General features: G+C 35.8%; 3 protein-coding genes across 3 annotated transcripts; 2 read left to right on the plus strand and 1 right to left on the minus strand.

The window, feature by feature from the left end:
- Positions 1-221: 221 nt before the first annotated feature.
- LOC103977739 (early nodulin-like protein 18) lies at positions 222-1,565 on the plus strand. Its single transcript, XM_009393336.2, has 2 exons — positions 222-602; positions 903-1,565. The coding sequence occupies exons 1-2, from the start codon at positions 308-310 to the stop codon at positions 1,406-1,408; spliced, it is 801 nt and encodes a 266-aa protein (XP_009391611.2). The 5' UTR covers positions 222-307; the 3' UTR covers positions 1,409-1,565.
- Positions 1,566-2,713: 1,148 nt separating this feature from the next.
- On the plus strand, positions 2,714-7,465 carry LOC135636813 (uncharacterized). The gene is made up of 6 exons (XM_065148878.1): positions 2,714-3,148; positions 3,860-3,952; positions 4,937-5,170; positions 5,281-5,383; positions 5,859-6,088; positions 7,007-7,465. Exons 1-6 carry the CDS (start codon positions 2,829-2,831, stop codon positions 7,227-7,229), a joined length of 1,203 nt encoding a protein of 400 aa, XP_065004950.1. The 5' UTR covers positions 2,714-2,828; the 3' UTR covers positions 7,230-7,465.
- A 3,012-nt stretch (positions 7,466-10,477) lies between these two features.
- LOC103977742 (NADH dehydrogenase [ubiquinone] 1 alpha subcomplex subunit 6) lies at positions 10,478-15,522 on the minus strand. The gene is made up of 2 exons (XM_009393339.3): positions 15,223-15,522; positions 10,478-11,007 (listed from the first exon to the last, which is right to left on the minus strand). Exons 1-2 carry the CDS (start codon positions 15,439-15,441, stop codon positions 10,822-10,824), a joined length of 405 nt encoding a protein of 134 aa, XP_009391614.2. The 5' UTR covers positions 15,442-15,522; the 3' UTR covers positions 10,478-10,821.
- Between the last annotated feature and the right edge of the window lie 3,072 nt (positions 15,523-18,594).

Raw genomic sequence — 18,594 nt, forward strand, 5'->3', positions numbered from 1 at the left:
ACACATGGTTCTCTTCTTGCATCTCAATCATGCTTCACCCCCCCCAAATGGACATCTTTCTCCTCCTATCCACACTCGTGCCATTTTCTTGAAATGTAGTACTTTGGGTGACTTCTTCTCTTGCCTTCCAACATACGGAAAAAGTTCAGCTGTCATGAAATCTCAGCTTACAACAAAAATTAACCAAATATTTCTTCAGTCACATAATTATTAAGGGTTTTTTTGTCTTGAGGATCTGTAATTGTAGTCGAAGAAAAATACAGCAGTGGCAGAAGAGTGGTTGGGCCAAGCCGCTTGCCTTTTTCTCATGAGACAGTCGTCACACTCTCTTTCTAGCATATTGAGATCCCAAAGCTTCCTCGAGTCATCAAGAAAGATGGAACAGAGCAGATCTTGCAGAGTTCTTCCTCCGGTCACCTGCTATGCCTTGTGTCGCCTGCTGTCTTCTCTCTGTCTGATCCTCCTCGATTCGCCAAGGGCAAATGCGTACCAGAACTACACTGTTGGGGACTCCCTGGGCTGGTATGACAGGCTCCAGGTGCCGCAGGTCAACTACCAGAAATGGGTTTCAGGCAAAAACTTCAGTCTTGGAGATTTCCTCGGTGAGTTTGTTCCCTCTCCTGCACACAGGTTCTTTAGGCTGTCACATAACCCCTTCATATGGATAATGCTTTGGTTTCTTGTTTCTGAAATAAAAGTTGTATCTGCTTTTGTTTGATTCTTAGAGCTTCAAATTTGAATTCATCAATCGAATACTATAAAAGTTCATGAACTGCTGCACATTTAGCGAGTTTGGATCGAGGAAAAGGATTATACGATCCAGCTTCTAGATTCTGTTTACCGATCTTTCTTCTTGTATCGTTTCTCTGCAATGGATCATGGACGATGTTGCTGCGATGCAGTTTTCAACACAGACAAGGGGCACACGGTGGTGCAGACCTACAACGTGACCACCTACAAGCGCTGCAACTACAACGACGCCGAGACCGACGACACCATCGAGTGGTCGGCCGGGGCGCCAAAGTTCAGCAAGGAGAAGGTGAGCATCGCGGTGCCTCTGCTCAAAGAAGGGATGACTTACTTCTTTTCGGGCAACAACGACGGCCGGCAGTGCCGGCACGGGCAGCACTTCAAGATCAACGTCACCCACGGGCAGGGCCTGCCGGAGAGCCTTGAGCATCAGGCGGAAGCCCCTGCGCAGGCTGCCCCGGAGAAGGGTGGCGTGGTGCCCGGGGAGGCTGTTCCCTCCGTGCCTTCCAGCTTCAGTAATCCAGTCCAGGCAGGCAGCGTGGAGGCTTCGTCGGCGGCTGGAGAGAGCCTGGCGAGGATGCTGAGGAACCAGCAGCAGCGGGGTTGGAGGTTTCACCTCGGATTGAGCCTTGTGGGTGTTCTGCTCGTCCACGGATGACGAAGAAGAACTAATAGCAAGTGTGATTGTTCTTTCGATTCTTTTCATTTGATTCGAGTTTGTGTGCCGTGGTTTACATTCGAGTGTGATTCAACTTGTAGATGTTAGCGACGATAATTCATGAAAGGAATCGGCTACCGTGCTTTATTAGTTCTCACTCTTGCCTGTGTTGCTCCTGCTTCTGCTGTGGGATCGCCGTTCCGGTGAGCAAAACGCTTCAAACTAAGCCGGAGATTTCCAATGTCTTGTTCATGGGAGAGAGTCTGCTGGACAATTATTGGCTGCAACATGATGAGAACATGAATTATTTGTACCAAACACGAGACAGAATCACCATTAACATAAATCAATATTTGACAATTATTGATCACATAACTCAGACATTTTGAAGGATTAACATCAACGATACTGAAAATTATAATTATGTACGATTGAGCTGAGTTTGAACAAAATATGTTTATTCTGAAAGTAAATATAGCAAAATTTAAAAGGATAAATTCCCAGGAAAAACAAGGAATTTTAGGTTTTTCTCATACCCCTTTTATTTTTTCCCCATCAATACCAATTTTCTAAATGCTTCTGACAGAGCAAATCAAAAGAATTTTTATTTTCACATTGGATGAATCCATAGGATGAATTAATTTTAAAATTAAAATAATAGCATATCGAATTAATTTTCTAAATTAAATTGATAAGTAAATCAGTTTGGATCCATTTAAACAAAATAGTGATTTTAATTTTATTATTTTGAATTAATATATATATATATATATATTAAAAAAATAAATGATGAAGACAATATTCGAATCTAAAATCTTATAATATATTATCAATATTTTTTATCAACCAAGCTAATTAATACATTCAAAAATATATTGTATGAGGTATATACGGACAAAGGTCTGTTGATCAATATTTAAGATATAAAAAATATATTGAAACAATTTTTGGTAATAGAGTCTGATCAAAACTTAATACAATAAAAAAACATTTAAAATAAGATCTTATACTGTAAAAACTCGATTTTTACTAATAAATCATCTTTATTCTTTTCTCCTTTGCTCATCCTAATCTAACGGCTCCGAGTGACGCCACCTCATCGCAGAGCCGTACTGGTTTGTCCCGTTCGTGTACTATGCTTGTCTGAACACGACTTGGCACACGACAGGAAACGGAGCGCACATACGGTGCGGTTGGCGCCAAATCCCACTTAGGTTGGTTGAGTCGCTGCGTAAGTCGGTACTTAATTAGCTCTCTGGATCCATTATGTTACCCTCCGACGGGATCAATGTTTTCGTCGTTCCAAAGAAAGCATGATGGGCGCGACGGGACGCGGCAGCTTTATTTATTGGTCTAATACGCAACAAAGACGCCGAGAGCTCGGAGGAACTCACTGTGCTGCCCACTCTTCCCAAAACCCATGGCGATCTTGCGCGCCCACAGGGGCAAGCACAGGCCGAGATCCCTCGTCGTTCCGCTGCTGGCGGTCTCAGCCGCTGCAGCCCTCGCAGTCATCTGGTTTCTGTTCTTCCCTCCGATGCTGACCTCCGGCTTCTCCCTTGCACCTCCAGCGGCCGCCTACGCGTCCGAGAGTGAGGGTTCGAGCGGGTTGGAACGGAAGTACTTGTACTGGGGCAGCCGGATCGATTGCCCCGGGAAGCATTGTGATTACTGCGCCGGCCTGGGCCACCAGGAGTCCAGCCTCAGATGCGCCCTCGAGGAGGCTCTCTTCCTCCAAAGGTCGAATATTTTCCCCTTTTTTGTGGCTTTGTCTTCTGATTCTGACGACATTTGGGCTCCATGGCTCCTGTTTTGGATTTGCAGGTAGACATTGGTTTCATCTTCATTTTTTATATCAAGCGTGGTTTTCCTTTGTACATGTTGAAGTTTGCATTTTGTTGAGATTTTTGTGTTAAATATATTTTTCTTATTTTTAAAAATTTCGAGAACATTATTGGTTTCTTGAGCTTCATGCCGGGTGCTTTTCCTCCAAGACAATAATTTCCTTTTGAAGAATCGAAGGAAAGGAAATGTGGTACAATTGAAGTGTACATATTTCATGTTCTTGCTAGTTATTGTTCAGAAAGGTCGATTCCTCCTGCTGCTCTTCAAGTCTTTTGGTCTGTGTCTGTCGTTTTTTCTTCTTACTTACTTCCTCCTTATTTCCTGCATAAGTATTGGTAGTTTTGAATCTCTTTTTAACTTTTTGTGTTGAAAAAAGATTACTTCTTGGTCTTCTTTTCTTTCTTTTGGCAAAATTTTCTGGTTTATTGAGCTTTATGCAGGAAACTCTTCCTTCAAGTCAAGGAAAATTTAATGAGTGCATTGCATTTTCTTGCAAGTTATTGTTAGAGAAAATGATTAGAGATTGCATAAGGCAGTATAAATTTGAAACATGGCAATCAGTTTGGATTTGGTATTGGTCTGAAATAATTGTTCTCCATCTTGCAGAGTGTTTGTAATGCCATCTAGAATGTGCATCAACCCATTACATAACAAGAAAGGGATCCTCCACCAGCACAGCAATACAAGTTCAAAGGAAAGGTGTGGCCGCATAAATTAACTAGCATATGCATAGCAGAAATTGGATTTATACCATAATGGTTTTTTAGTAATTAAGTTAGAATGTCAATTGAATGGATGATTGATTCATGACTTTGATTCTATGTACTCTATCCCATGTATGAGATGGAGTTGGCAGGTTGCCTATGTCCATGTGTTTGTTAGACACTGTAGTAGTTCTAGTTACTCTGTCACGACCCGGGTCTGATGAGTCAATTGACCAATAATTCCATTTTGGTCCTTCAATCACGGACCAAAATGCTTAAGCGGGAGTTAAAGTAGTACACTCATTAGATCCATATAAGCCAATCATACACATTGCCCACTTTTGATGTGGGACTAATGAGATGTTACATACTCATTTTGAAATCCGTATCTGGCATTCTTCAATAGATATAAGGTGTTGCCTATTTTGTGGCTTGCCAGTTCAATTTAATTCTAAACTGACTATTACTTTGGACTTGTCAAGTGAACTATTCTAGGCTTCTTGAATCAAATTGAAGTTTGAGATATAGTTTCTCTACTTCCTCAACTTTTGCATTAGTTTCCTGACCAGGAAAGTGATCAATATGACAATCCAGGAGCCAGTTACTTATCTAAGCTAAAGAAATTTGGTCATTTGTTCATTCCTTTGTCTCTGAAATATGTTATCTAAGTTTATTTCCATTATAGTTTTTCACTGGCCTGAAGCAGTAACGCTAATATTTACTAATGTTCACAAATCTAAAGTTGTAGTCACACATTTAATTGTTTGCTCCTTTTTTCACTAGTGTATGCTCCAAATCCATTATTGATCAGTCAAAAAAGGGGATTTTTGGCAAAATTTTATGTATTTAACTTTAGTTCTGCATGTCCGGCGATGAGGTAGATTTTGAGATAATGCTATTTCAATGTGTCATTATATCTTTGCCTCTCTGAATAGACATGGTTGATAAAATGACTGATTGTGCTTCAAAATGGTTTTAGGTGGGCAGCAAATTCATGTCCAATGGACTCTTTGTATGATTTTGACCTCTTTTCAAGTAAGGTGCAAGTGATATTGGACAATTCAAAGATGTGGTATCGAATACTTTCAACAAGTATGAAATTAGAAGAGAGTGGGGTGGCACATGTTGAAGGAGTTAGCAGAGTTGATCTCAAAGAAAATACCCATTACTCAAATGTCTTGCTAATAAACCGCACCACAAATCCGTTAGCATGGTAATATTCCACACTTTGGTTTCTCATCCTTTCTGCTTCTAGACCTTAGAAACATAGCTTATTATCCAATATGCTACCATGAAAATAAAGAAGATGCACAATCCATCCAGGTTTATGGAGTGCAAGGATCGAACTAATCGCAGCTCTGTTCTGCTGCCATATTCTTTTCTCCCCATGCTTGCTGCTAGGAAATTAAGAGATGCAGCAGATAAGGTACTAATGCTTAAAATACTTTAGAAGTTGATGAAAAGCATTCAAATAACAAATGTTTGTTCAATAGTCTACATTCTCAGCAAATAAATATTCTTTCAGTTTAATTAAAATATCTGGTTAATATCTTGATGATATTTTCATTTTATGCTTTTCATGTATGACTTTAATTACAGCTAATATGCTCATGACTAAACTAATAATCTTACTGCTGTCGCTTCATCTACTTCCTAAGTATGTATTGTTCCTAAAATAACCCCTTCCTAAGTATCTATCCCACTCCTTAGTAACTATTTCTGTTACAAGATTTTTATTTTGCAAATTGTCACGACGATACTGTTCTTTAAGAACATATTCTAAGCTGCATGCACAAACTAGTAATGTCTAAAAAATTTCTGACATTTGGTTCTACATGTCAAATATTTGGAGTATCTAATTGTGGATTGTATATAGTAATCTAAAGAGCCTCTTCGTACAGATTAAAGGTCTACTTGGTGATTATGATGCTATTCATGTTCGCCGAGGAGATAAAATAAAGACCAGAAAGGACCAATTTGGAGTTATTAGGACCCTCCATCCCCATCTTGATAGAGACACACGCCCTGAATTCATTCAACAGAGAATTGAAAAATGGATTCCAGCAGGGCGAACACTTTTTATCGCTTCAAATGAAAGGTCTCCTGGTTTCTTTTCACCACTCTCTGCTAGGTATAGTATGCAATATTAAATTTTTATTCATTTCTATAAAAAGAGATTTACTTTTGACTTATCAGGGCTACTCGATTTATCATATTTATACCTTTTCAGAGTTGGGTAATATCAACAGTATAGTAATTGTCCACGTATGGCCAAGTCCATTTCAGATTGCTTAGCCTCTGTTTATCTTTTTAGCAATAACTCATGAAGATCTTGGCTATGATAACAGAAGCTCAGGTTATTCTTCTTGTATGGGAAATACTTTTTTGTTTCCTAAGCTAGTATTTTGCCGTTAACTCTATCAGTGAGTCTCATAAAACTTATGCGACTACCTATCAATGCATATCCACCTTACTGGTAAGCCACCAAGAAATGTACTTTTATCATGCACATATTTTGAATCTCATCCATGTAAAACTTTCTATAATCATATGACACCTTCATAAATGGCAAGCTTGTCAAGAATACTCATTGGATTTAATTATTAGATTCTCTTACCAAATTTGAATTTTTAAAAAGAGTTGTTACAGTTGTTTTCTTAGTCGAATCATTTCAATTAATGGTCATCACCTTCAAAAAAAAAAAAGTTGTTTATTTATGAAGTTGTTCTACAGCACCTATGATGCATGTTTTTCTGGTGTTAATAGATAATTGTTCTTAAGTTGGATACATGCAATATATATATATATATATATATTTATGAAGCTGGTCTGAGACACATGTGGAAGTATTTTTCAGGTGTTATAATGAATTGTATTTTTGCCAAAAAAATTAATGTGTTTGAATCTATAAGAAAACTTGTAGATGTTCATTGAGCTCAGCTCTTTTCTTGGAAGGAGTGACTACAATAAAGAATTTGCTGTTTCAATAAACATGTATTCATAGCTACTTTGTTTGTTTAATTCTTATTTCAGTTTAAACACAATACAGGTATAAGTTGGCATACTCATCCAATTTCAGTGACATTTTGGACCCAGTGATTGAGAACAATTATCAGCTCTTCATGGTAGAAAGGTTGGTTTTAGTAGGTGCCAGAACCTTTGTGAAGACCTTCAAGGTAGACGAGAAGGATCTCAGCCTGACCGATGACCCAAAGAAGAATGCCAAGCGCTGGCAGGTACCCATCTATACCATGGAGAGGGAAGGAAGATAATTGGAATGCATCAAGAAATACTCATCCCATTTCCCTGCAGCGACAAATGAACTTGGGTTTCAAATCCTATTCTTGGTTTTTTTGCCTTGTCCAGGCACAAAGATGGGGATGTCATTACATGATCCTGCTCTCAGATTTTGAATACGCTACTTGTGGGAAGACTAGAAAAACAAGTTCATTGTGTATTTTTCGGGAGGTGATGCATGGTGCTTTAGAATACGAGAGAAATCAATATATTTGTCACCTTAATGGGTTTATTGTTCTGTGTATTAGTGTATTTGTTACTCAAATATAAACATGATTGATGGCAAAAACACCTTGGTCTACGAGGAATTTGGTTTCCTTTCACATATTATGATGATTTAGGAGATGTTTAGATAAAAGTTTAATTGATTTAGGATATCTATTTTAGATAAGTTTGTGATGAGTTTTAATATGTTTAAGTGACATGAGTCTAGACTACAAATAAGATGTGGTATCTTTTTATGGGGCACCAAGTCATATTAAGGGGTAGCTGCAGATGAGCTACAACGTTTTTTTTTATATATATTTCGAGTTATTATGGTTATGTTATTGGTGTTTGACTTTTTCTTGTTCGATTTTAATTTCGAACCAGTAGTATCAGAGCCGCAATGGTGAACAACTAGACAGGTATTGTCATAAGATTTTTTTTTGTCATTGATAGTCTTAATTTTTAGAGGAGATAATTATGTGACATGGAGTAGGAAGATGAAAACTTGATTTAAATGACAAGATTTTTGGGAGATTATTGAAGAATGTTATAATGTAGCAAAAGCCATTAAAGAAGATTAAAAAAGGGATTTACATATTCTTTATTTTTTTCAAAGGATTTTATAAAGTTTTTACTGTAATAAATTCTAAAGTGGCTTGAGTATGCAATTTCGAATGGTACCGCTCGGTACGACGGTACGTATCGATCCGACGACATACCGGTACGCGGACCGTCTGTTACCGGATGGATCGTGCTACAGTGCTATAGTGTTACACTGTAGCAGTTCTATAGTGCTACAGTAAGAGGAAATCGCCCGATAAACCCTGGTGTATCGTTCGGTACGAACTGGTGTATCACTCGGTACGCCGGTACCGTATCGTATCGAGCCAATCTCGAAACACCGATACGGTATAATATTGTATATCTTGGATCAAACAATAAACCCGAAGAACAAAATAAGAAAAACATGGAAAGTAATAATCAAGGTTATTATGAGAGGAATATTCATTATTATTCTTGTAACAAAATAATAAACCTCAAGATCGAATGATTTTGTTATTTAAAAAGATAGTATCAACAGAGATGATAAATATAAACAAAATTACATTTTGCAAGTTAATCTATTAATGATGCACCAAATAAATGGGAATATGATAATAAACTTAAAGCAGACATAGATCATGAGTTATGACTCGATTAAGAAATAAGATTTTTGACATTTTTAAGTTCAGTTTAGAAGTTGATATCAGTCTTAAAGATGATGATATTATAGCATTGGATTGGATTGGATGATGAGTTATATGATGCCGATGTTAATCTACGTTTAAAATCCTCTTAGAATCAATGTTGAGTTGAAATATAGTGCTAGTGTCGAGTCAAATTTGAAAATGGATAATATGTGATTTACAAGTATTAAATCTTAATTCTTTTGAAGAAAGTTCTAAAAGTAATGAGAGTAGCAATTCTTCCTTGAAGAATCTGTAAGATACAAAATTAGTTCAGAGACCAAAGATGAAGGATTCATATTTTTCGAAGACATTTATTGATACATCTAATTAACATTCAAGCAACATATTCATGCAAAGAAAGTTCTCTGAAGAACTCGATCTACAAGAGATGTTCAAAACATGACAATATCAGATGCTACAATAGAAGAGATCAACCTACAAATATTTGAGAGTTTTTTTTTATTTAAAAGGAATACACTTATAATTAGATATATTAGCATTGTGAGAGGGTGTGTTATGATAATAAGTTTTATTAGTTTATTAGATGAGAGTTTAATTAATTTAAGATACCTATTTTAAATAAGTTTATAATGAGTGTTAATAAGGTTTAAAATGTCATAAGTCTATTATTATAAATAAGAGTGTGGCCTGTAGGTACTAATTCAGATTAAGAGGGGAGCAAATATTTTTTTTTGGTTGATGAGCTATAATCAGATTTTTCTTAATATATTTTTTTACATTTTAAGTTATTCTGATTCTATTATTAAGTATTTGACTTTTTTTTTTTTTTTTTTTCTGAATCGCCTCTCTCTTTTGGTCCAAGTTATCACATTGTCCGAATCTAGATGATTTGGTTGGATATATTACCCGAGTCCTACAGCTATGCAAGCAACAATAGTATTGAACTTAAGCTGGTAAATAGAAAAGAAAAGAGGAAAGAGCCGAGAGCATGAATTCAACAATTTTATAGGTAAAAAGATCATTTCAATATTCCACATGGTGAAAATAAAAAGATATTAAAATTATCTTTTTGTCGATCGTTTTCATGTCATGATGTCACATATTATATTTTTCGTCGATATAATTAACTATAGCGATCTCAATATATTTTGACAGTGTACGCAAGCTACTTAATTGTCCCGGGCCTTCTGGCATACACTTGAGCTTCCTACGATGGTTGAGATGGATGTGCATCACACCTTTTGAGTTCAATGCCTAATACCTATTTCCTTCTTCTTTATTTCCAACGATCAATTTGTTCCACTTCAGTCAGTTCTGTCAACAACCTGCACCATTAAATAAAAGCTCGTATTCTATACAGCTAAACACTTTCCTAATCCCACTTCTTTATCCCTCGAGCAAAATCGATCTTGAGCAGCCAACGGAGCAGTAGAGAAGGTTTTCGTCTTCTATCAACCCAAGTTTGGCCAGCTTCATCTTATTCCATGACAAGACTCTCAATCATCGACCTTATCACATATTCAGATATGTTTTGCATAGTTAGAATCTAACCAAAAAGCCACCCAAACTATACAGTATGTGGCATATGCAATATTATATAACATAAATTTGTTTGAAGAATTCATAAGAAACAAATCAATGTTGTCGACTAGCTATTGACGATATCACAGGGTGGACGACTCGTCGATCACGCTGCCTACTAAAGTTCTGACTAAAGGTCGACATCGACATATACCTTCCCTTGAACAAGTCTGAATTTGATTCGTGATATAATCTTCGTTTGTTACAAGTAAGAGAAACACGGCAGTTCCAATATTTGCACAATCTGAAAAACAACCAGAAACATAAACTTCTGACACTTGAAAACACAAGCATTCACACAATGAGAAACACAGTTGTTCCATGGGGTTTCTCTTGACAGGCAGAATTCAATAAGCGGTACCCGTTCAATCTCATTCATGTAAACATCATGAATTTGTTATTCCTAAAAGGAGAAACTCGAGAAACACAACAAAAGCTTGTGCTGGAAAAATATTTCTCAATGCACCCCAACTTCATGATACAAACAAGCTAAATTAGAATTTTGGCTGCTAGCTCTATGTTGAAAGCTTGTGAACTGTATCAGCTAAAGACAAGATTGGAGATCGATTCTTCCAGCTTCTGAAAAGGTTCAGAAGTAGTTACTGGTATAAAATTGTTTCAGAAACTCAGATATTCCCTGGTCTTTTGTCCCCATGTCTTGCATAAGCCCTTCATGTCCAAGAACATATTGGCCAATTACATGGTGGCGCTGCTTTGAATGTGTAACTATGTTGCTAAGTTCCTCTGTCGCCTTGAAGAGAAGCAAATCAATAACCTGTTTTGGAAAATCAAAATAGATCAAGTACAAGTCAAAATATTGTTAAAATAAGTTGGTAATACCTGAAAAATGACTGCTAGAGTATTAACAACTGTAGAAAAGAGGAAGCAAGGTAGTAAAGAATAGTACATTGAATAAATTCTAAGCACAAGGAAAAAACAATGAGGGTAAGTCGCCGGTCCATAAAGAGATGAAATGAAAGGAGCTATTAAAGTTAGATTCATTTCGTGGACGTGCTCTTAAGACATGAAAAGAAGTTACAGTGATAACAAATTGGTCCAGTCACAAATGAATAACTTAGCAAATTCATGAAAATACAAAACATTTTACGAATGGATGCACCAAGAATGTGAATAACTGAAGACGAAAATATTGATCAATGCTGAACTAGCTCATAAGAGATGAAAATGAGTCTAGGCTAGCTACTAAGATGACGTAACAAAATGATTTAAAAAATACATAGTTTGATGATCCAAACAGTTAAATGAAGAAGTCAACATTTAAAGAAGATGCAGTGTTCATGAAAGAGGTTACTAAAAGATGGAAATCATGGTTTGGATGTAGGACAAAAGCAAGAAAATCATTATTTTTCTTGGATATGATAATGATGGAAGAGAAAATGAGGGAGGAGAAGATAATATCCAGACTCACTCCTTTTCAATTTAGTTTCCTACTCAGAATGGTCACTTACTTCCATGAGAGTTTTCAAATACCATTCTAAAATAACACAATGCAGTAAAACTTGACCCATCCATGTGTTGGCATCGATCACGTGGCCCATACGCTATATGTTTCAATTCATGCCAATTTATACAAACTTGTATGGCAATCTTTGCTTCCATCGCCATTGTTATTCACCCAATTATATTGAAAAATAATTACATGGTAACACCCAAATGTCTAATTTTTTTTTTTTTTTTTGGTAAAAATGTCTAATTTAATATAGGAAGCAACCTAATTAAGTAATAAAATATGTAGCATGATCCAAAATGACAAACCAACCAGAAATCCATACAACACAAATCAAATTAATGGAGCATCCCATACCCGCACATATACCAAATACCTTATTAGTGCAGTGAGTTATATAAGTGCTTCAATATGTATTAAGATATAAACAATAAATGAGCCAATCCTAATCACAAGCACCACAAACCATGCTAAGTAGTACAATATTTATTTTCGTGAAATATCCCCTATTCGCATCAACAACATGAGTTAAAACATTCCACTCCATGTTATCAAAGGCGCTAGGCACTAACAGATGCCAAGGTTCTGAAATGTTTGAGGCCAGGAGCTTGCCCGAGCCAAGTGAGGTGCTCATCAATATAAAAATTACAAAAAAATATTATTAGGGAGAAGACAATCATTTAAAAAAACAAGGCAATCCATGAGTTCCATATCATTTCATATTCAAGATATCACCACTAAAACACTGAATTACATTCATTTAACCATCTATAAAGCATTAAGGTACTAGATTGTCCAAATCTAATAACAAAACAAAAGAAGAATAATATGATTCAAAATTCAGGAACCTAAAACTGCAGTGACAATTCAAAAATTCAAAAATCAGGATCCTAAAAGTAGAGTGCAATTGAAAATTCTTGCAGTGATAAATTTAGTAATTAACATAATTTATAAACTATATTAACAAGAATTAACTATTACATTATTGTTAACAAGCAATAACATAATTCTGAAGGGAAGGGGAATGAGAATAAGAGGAGACTAGCAAAGAGTAGGGGAAGTTAGGGGAGGCGCATGAGAGCAAGAGAAGGTAGAGGTAGGGGCTCAGAGGAGGGGGAGGCAGTGAGGCTGACAGAAGCAGATGGCATGGGCTAACAGCAGCAGGGGGTGGAGGATGGAGAAGGAGGGTGGGGGTTGCCGAGAAAAAGAAAGGCAGAGAAGGGGGGCTGCCGGGAGAATGAGAGAGAGGCATAGAGGACTGCCAAGAGAAAGAGAGAGGCGAAGAGGGCTGCCGAGAGAGAGAGGTAGAGACGAAAGGTGGGGAAGGGAGCATATAGAGAGGCACGACAGAGAAAAGAGAGGGGGTTGGGGACATGAATCATAGGGAAGATGAAGAGAGAAAGCGAGCGAGAAGAAGGGGGAGGGGGGTCACTGCACTACCAGAGAGAGAGAAAGAGAGAGAGTAGGTAGGTACTGCCTGAAGAAGGTGCCATCACTATCCTACAGGAGAGAGAAGTCACAGCCATGCTGGGAGAACGTCGATCGTCGATCAGTCAACAATTGCCTTGCAAGCAAGAGGGTCATTTGATCGCCAACTGCCTTCCATGTAACAGGATCGGATGATTAGGGTTTTCCACCAAGAGGAGATGTCGAGGGTTGCTATCACATAAGGGGCGAGGGTAGCCTTATTTACCTAGTCAAACCAAATTGATTGAATTGGGTTAAAATCAGGCTGTGATCAAGTCCGAACATGTGCCCAAGCTCAAGTGCACACCTAGGGGATGCTCAAGTCAAATCACCTACCTGGGTTTGATTAGTCTCTCAGGCCTCGCCTCAACTAGGCGCCTAGGCAAGCACCCGAGCACCTAGTGACATCACTGACTCCAATTCCTATGTAACTAAAATTTAAAGCTATTAAATGTCTCTTCCTTAGTAGTGCATGTTTAGAGATGAGCTATAAAAAGATGACATTAACATCACAAGTTGCAAGTGTCAATGGTGAATAATAGCTTTATTATAATCAACTTTATAATTCCATTAACAAATTCTACAAGAGCATTATCATGTGCAAATAAATTAGGCAAATGCTGAATTATAAAACCAAACATATGCCTTTTACAGTATCAAGGATCAACAATTATACAGAGTAGAAAATTATGATCATCAAAAGTGGATTTAAGCTACTCTAAACCACACAAATATATGCATATCTATGATTGTGTTCCTGTAGTTGTTTTCAAGAATCCTATGGGTGAAAAGGTAAATATTTGTTTTGGGTTAAGATGAACTAATGGCTTTTGCTAGAATTTTTCTTAACCGAATAGAACATTAGTTTTGTAGAAATATGATGTCAATGCAATACATATAGTAGATTTCACGCAGAACTACAATATACTTCACCAAAAAAGTGAAACAAGCTGTTGATATTGAGACAACTCACTGACGAAATGGACATTCACTAGTGTGGTATATTACACTGAAACCCTATAAGAAACCAAATCAGAGACATTTTCATGATTACACCAAATTGGAAACAAACTAATCGCAAAGCAAATGCCATACAGACTGAGAGTAATACTTATCAGGAAAGTAGTACATGACCAGTTTAAACAGTATATTAATATTCACCTAGGGAAGGAAAATGTTCAGGAAATGCATTAGACAAAAAAAAATTCTAATTCTTACATGAAACTACGTTGGCAGGATATCAAAGCCCATAATCTCAGTATGCAGCAACATATCAGGTGGAATGCATTAGAAAAAAAAAAAGTATCTTATTTCATTTAGAAAATTAATCATATACTGGCTTGAATGAGATGCAAAGATACTGTCACAAGGTTTTCAGAAAAGACTGATGCTTCAGGCAAATTCCAACAATATAAGAATGTTCAAAAAAGATAATTCTTCCTAAAACTTTTCACTGCCATCACCATAAAGCCATGGTGAAATTCCTGTCAAGTCAGATAATTCCCTAATTTCATAATTTTGCTGCTCAGAGTGGAACTCTAAATCAGCAAATTGCAACAATAATATAAACTTCTAAGTAGGTAACCTCCGCCATCCAATCGACTCAAAGATGAAATCTTTAGCAACTAGAATCAAGTCAGATAATTACCTAATTTCACAATTTTCCTGCACGAAGTGGGACTACAAATCAGCAAATTGCAACAATAATAAAAACTTCTAAGTAGGTAACCTCCGCCATCCATTCGACTCAAAGATTAAATCGTTAGCAACTATAATGCAGCAACATATCGCCATCCAATCGACTCAAAGATGAAATATTTAGCAACTAGAATGCAGCAACGTATCAAATACAGCGCAGAAAAACACAAGTATTTACGTTACTGTCCAGAATGAATATCGAACAGTTTAATAACCGTAAGAAAACTATTTCTTTTGACACAGGAGAAGAATGAAATGGAAAAAAATTTGGCAGTCAATACACATCTTGACGTTAAATAGGTCAAAAAGGATGAACCGAAATGGAAGAATTAGAGGAAGGAGAGATGGATGGGATACCTTGGGATTATTGATGTGGGCGTTCTTGCGGATCTGGGAGGAGATCGCGGAGCGGAGATGGGAGACGGTGACGACATCGTCGAGGTTGTAGATTTCCATGACGGAAGGGAGGGATCGGCAGGCCATCTTGAAGAATTCGAGCGTCCGCTTGCGAGCCTCCCCCACGCTCGCCGAGTTCGGAGGAACCTTCACCATCTTCAACGCCGCCAACGCCGACATGATCGCTTCTTTCTCCCCCGTCACCCCACTCCTCACCTATCGATGGATTTCCCCTATTGTGCTTTCGATCATCCCTTTGGAGAGAGACCGATCGGAAAACCTTTATAGAAGCAGGCCGAAAGCCCATAGACATTTCATTATAACTAGGCCGAAAGCCCAAAACAAATCATAAAATGAAATAGATCCCTATAATTTGGGAAAATTCCCTTTAAATTTGGTTTAGTGTATAAATTCCTAAAAAATTAAAAATTTGTAAATATAAAATTGTAGAATGAAGGATGTATATGCAATATCCATACATTTAGTGGGATAAGCATAAGCTAGAAGGAAATTAAATTGGGCAGTCTTATTATGCTATATTAACAAATTGATGAAATATGATCTACAAATTATATCAGAAATTAAAAAAAAATATCAAAAACTATAAATTAAATTTAAAAAAATTATCCTATTCATTTAAGTATTAATACAGTAAAGAGTTATTTCTAATTCATAACTATGATATTTCTTGATTTTGATCAATTAAATTTATATTCTAATCCGAAGAAGTTAATTTTGTAAAATTTTAAAAATATATTTTTTTATTTCAATGACATTCTTGTCTTTATTATGGTAAATTCTATATCCTAATTATTTAAACTCAATTATGTTTTACTTTTTGTGTATATCAACTAAAGTGTTATGAGTAACGGATTCCATTGGTAACCATGCAAAATTATATTGGAGTTGTGTCTGATAAATATATATTCAATGTTTAAATTAGTAGAAGCAAGAATTGTAAGATTTTATAGTAAAAGAATTCTAATAGATAAACCAATGTATTGTTTGACTAATTAAAGAAATATTTTGGTTCACCTCCACACTTATCCATCCAAGAAAGAAGTTGTACCTCTATTTATCAATGACACCTTCAAAAATAATTTTTGTATTGATTTAGGAAGAGACTAATATATAGAGGATTTATATACTATACTAATCATATCCTAAAGGATAAAAAGTGTCGTTATCCCAACTTTGAGAAGCTATCATTTGTCTTGATATTAGCTATATGAAGACTTACTTCTAAGTTATGTTCTGAAAGCTTCTATGTAACTTATATCATTTAATTTAGCTAACGCTTTTCTTATAATGCATTATCGAAGCAAGAGCTTCTATGTAACTTACACCATCTAAGCAAGAGCTTCCGTGTAACTAATTTAAAGGTCTATAGTAACTCGGTGAATCAAGTCAACGATATTATAAAGATTAAAACCCTATAATTACTAAGTATCTTATTGAAGAGGATGCAACCATGACACTCGAATTCACTTAGATGAGAGATATCATTAATTATCTCTAAACTAGATCCCTACCAATGGACTTATAGATAGCCCAAAAGGATTAAAGGTAATACTCATGGTCCTAACCAATTGTATAGAATATTTACACCCAGGATGCCACCCAAATTATATTTGAGATCTACGAAGAAACTTATGGAGATTACATGAGATGACCGTTAGTTAGTGGTACAATCAATGCCAACAAAATGTTTGAATCTATCGCTTGGCTACCATGGAACTCAACCCTATTTATTACGTTTATTTTTTTGCTCAATGGAGGATGGACATTCTGGATCTCTTTTGACTGGCTTCAAAATAATGAAAACGCTTGATAGTCAAAGTATAATATTTTACTAATATAAAAGTTGAACTATTAGCAACTATGATAGAAAGATAAGTTTAGGAATTTATTTGTAATAGTATAACCTCTTAGTTCAACGTTCCAAAGATCCTCATCACCTACTCAATTTAATAACTCTAAATCTAGAAAGTTCTGTGATTTCTTTGACATATCATTTTAGTTTAGCTTCATGATAAACTTTTTACTATACTATACTAAAAGTATTAAAGAAGCATGTGATCAAAGCCGACCGAGCATTATTTCCTCACATATCCTCCTCCTAATAATTAAAACTAAAAGTTACAATGAAACCAATGACTTGGAGTAAATCTTTACCTAAATAAATGATGGGACTAAATAAGAGCTCACCTTTAACACTTGGCCTACAAGTACTTTATGGTAAAACACTACAACTAAAAGGTTTGACATGAAGGTGGGGGACCTAGTTTTATATGAGGTTGATGTCGGTGACCCCACTTACGCTCAAGAAAAGCTTCCCATAATAAGAAAGGATCTTATTGAGTCTCGAAAGAAGTTTCAATGAAAATTTTCTATCTCAAGGAGTTCAAACATCTCACAAAACTATAAGGTATTATCCTTAGCTTAACACTGAACGCATGTGTCCTCAAGGACTACTAAGCTTCGGTGGTCATGAAAAACTCGGGTGATCACTAGGCGATACCCATAATTGGAAGTGTCAAAGTCCACTCGTAATTCATAGAGTAAAGTTTCTTAGATGCCTTATACTTGGTAATCTTGTCGGCCTTATATTAAAGCTGAATGACTTAATAATCTAAAATCTCTTCTTTTTATGATCTAAAACCTTATTCCTATTTTTCATTCACTATGATTACATTGCTAAAATAAAATTCTATAAAAGGAAACTCAAATAATAAAATGAGCAAACATATAAAAATCAAATAAAAGTATGATTAGATTATTATTATATTATTATTATATTTTATGATAAGATTATTAATAATATAATTAACTACCTTATTAAAATATTAAATAGGATTAAAGTCCTTGTGTCATTAAGATAAATTTTCCTAAAAAAAATTCAATGTAATAATAGTAAGCTAATTGATTAGTTAAGAAGCACATTGGTGAGCAAATAGAGAATTTATTTCTAACTCTATCTCTACAGTGATTATAGAAAGTGCATAACTTTAAATGATAATTTTTATGAGATAATAATAAGCTGATTGATTAGTTAAGAAGCACGTTGGTGAGCAGATAGAGAATTTATCTCTAACTCTATCTCTATAGTGATTGTAGAAAAAACATAGCTTTAAATGATAATTTTTACGGGATATGATTATATACACATCCATAGTATAGTATGAACTCTCCAATAAGAGAGATTTCATATATTGTCACAACTAGGAATCTATATAATTGTTTCATGATAAATAAAATACTCATGTATTATCACTAACATATCATAAAATATTTATTCTATATTTTTTATTGGATGCTTACTTCGCTAAATAA

Source organism: Musa acuminata, chromosome BXJ1-3 (assembly GCF_036884655.1).
Source record: "Musa acuminata AAA Group cultivar baxijiao chromosome BXJ1-3, Cavendish_Baxijiao_AAA, whole genome shotgun sequence".
Classification (NCBI taxonomy): Eukaryota; Viridiplantae; Streptophyta; class Magnoliopsida; order Zingiberales; family Musaceae; genus Musa; species Musa acuminata.

Excerpts from the sequence above, each read along its gene's own strand:
- LOC103977739 (XM_009393336.2), top strand. The coding sequence starts at position 308 with ATGAGACAGTCGTCACACTCTCTTTCTAGCATATTGAGATCCCAAAGC. Across the intron at positions 603-902 it reads CAGTCTTGGAGATTTCCTCG|TTTTCAACACAGACAAGGGG; the intron begins GTGAGTTTGTTC and ends GCTGCGATGCAG.
- LOC135636813 (XM_065148878.1), top strand. The coding sequence starts at position 2,829 with ATGGCGATCTTGCGCGCCCACAGGGGCAAGCACAGGCCGAGATCCCTC. Across the intron at positions 5,384-5,858 it reads TAAGAGATGCAGCAGATAAG|ATTAAAGGTCTACTTGGTGA; the intron begins GTACTAATGCTT and ends CTCTTCGTACAG. Across the intron at positions 6,089-7,006 it reads TTTTCACCACTCTCTGCTAG|GTATAAGTTGGCATACTCAT; the intron begins GTATAGTATGCA and ends AACACAATACAG.
- LOC103977742 (XM_009393339.3), bottom strand. The coding sequence starts at position 15,441 with ATGTCGGCGTTGGCGGCGTTGAAGATGGTGAAGGTTCCTCCGAACTCG. Across the intron at positions 11,008-15,222 it reads CCCACATCAATAATCCCAAG|GTTATTGATTTGCTTCTCTT; the intron begins GTATCCCATCCA and ends TTTCCAAAACAG.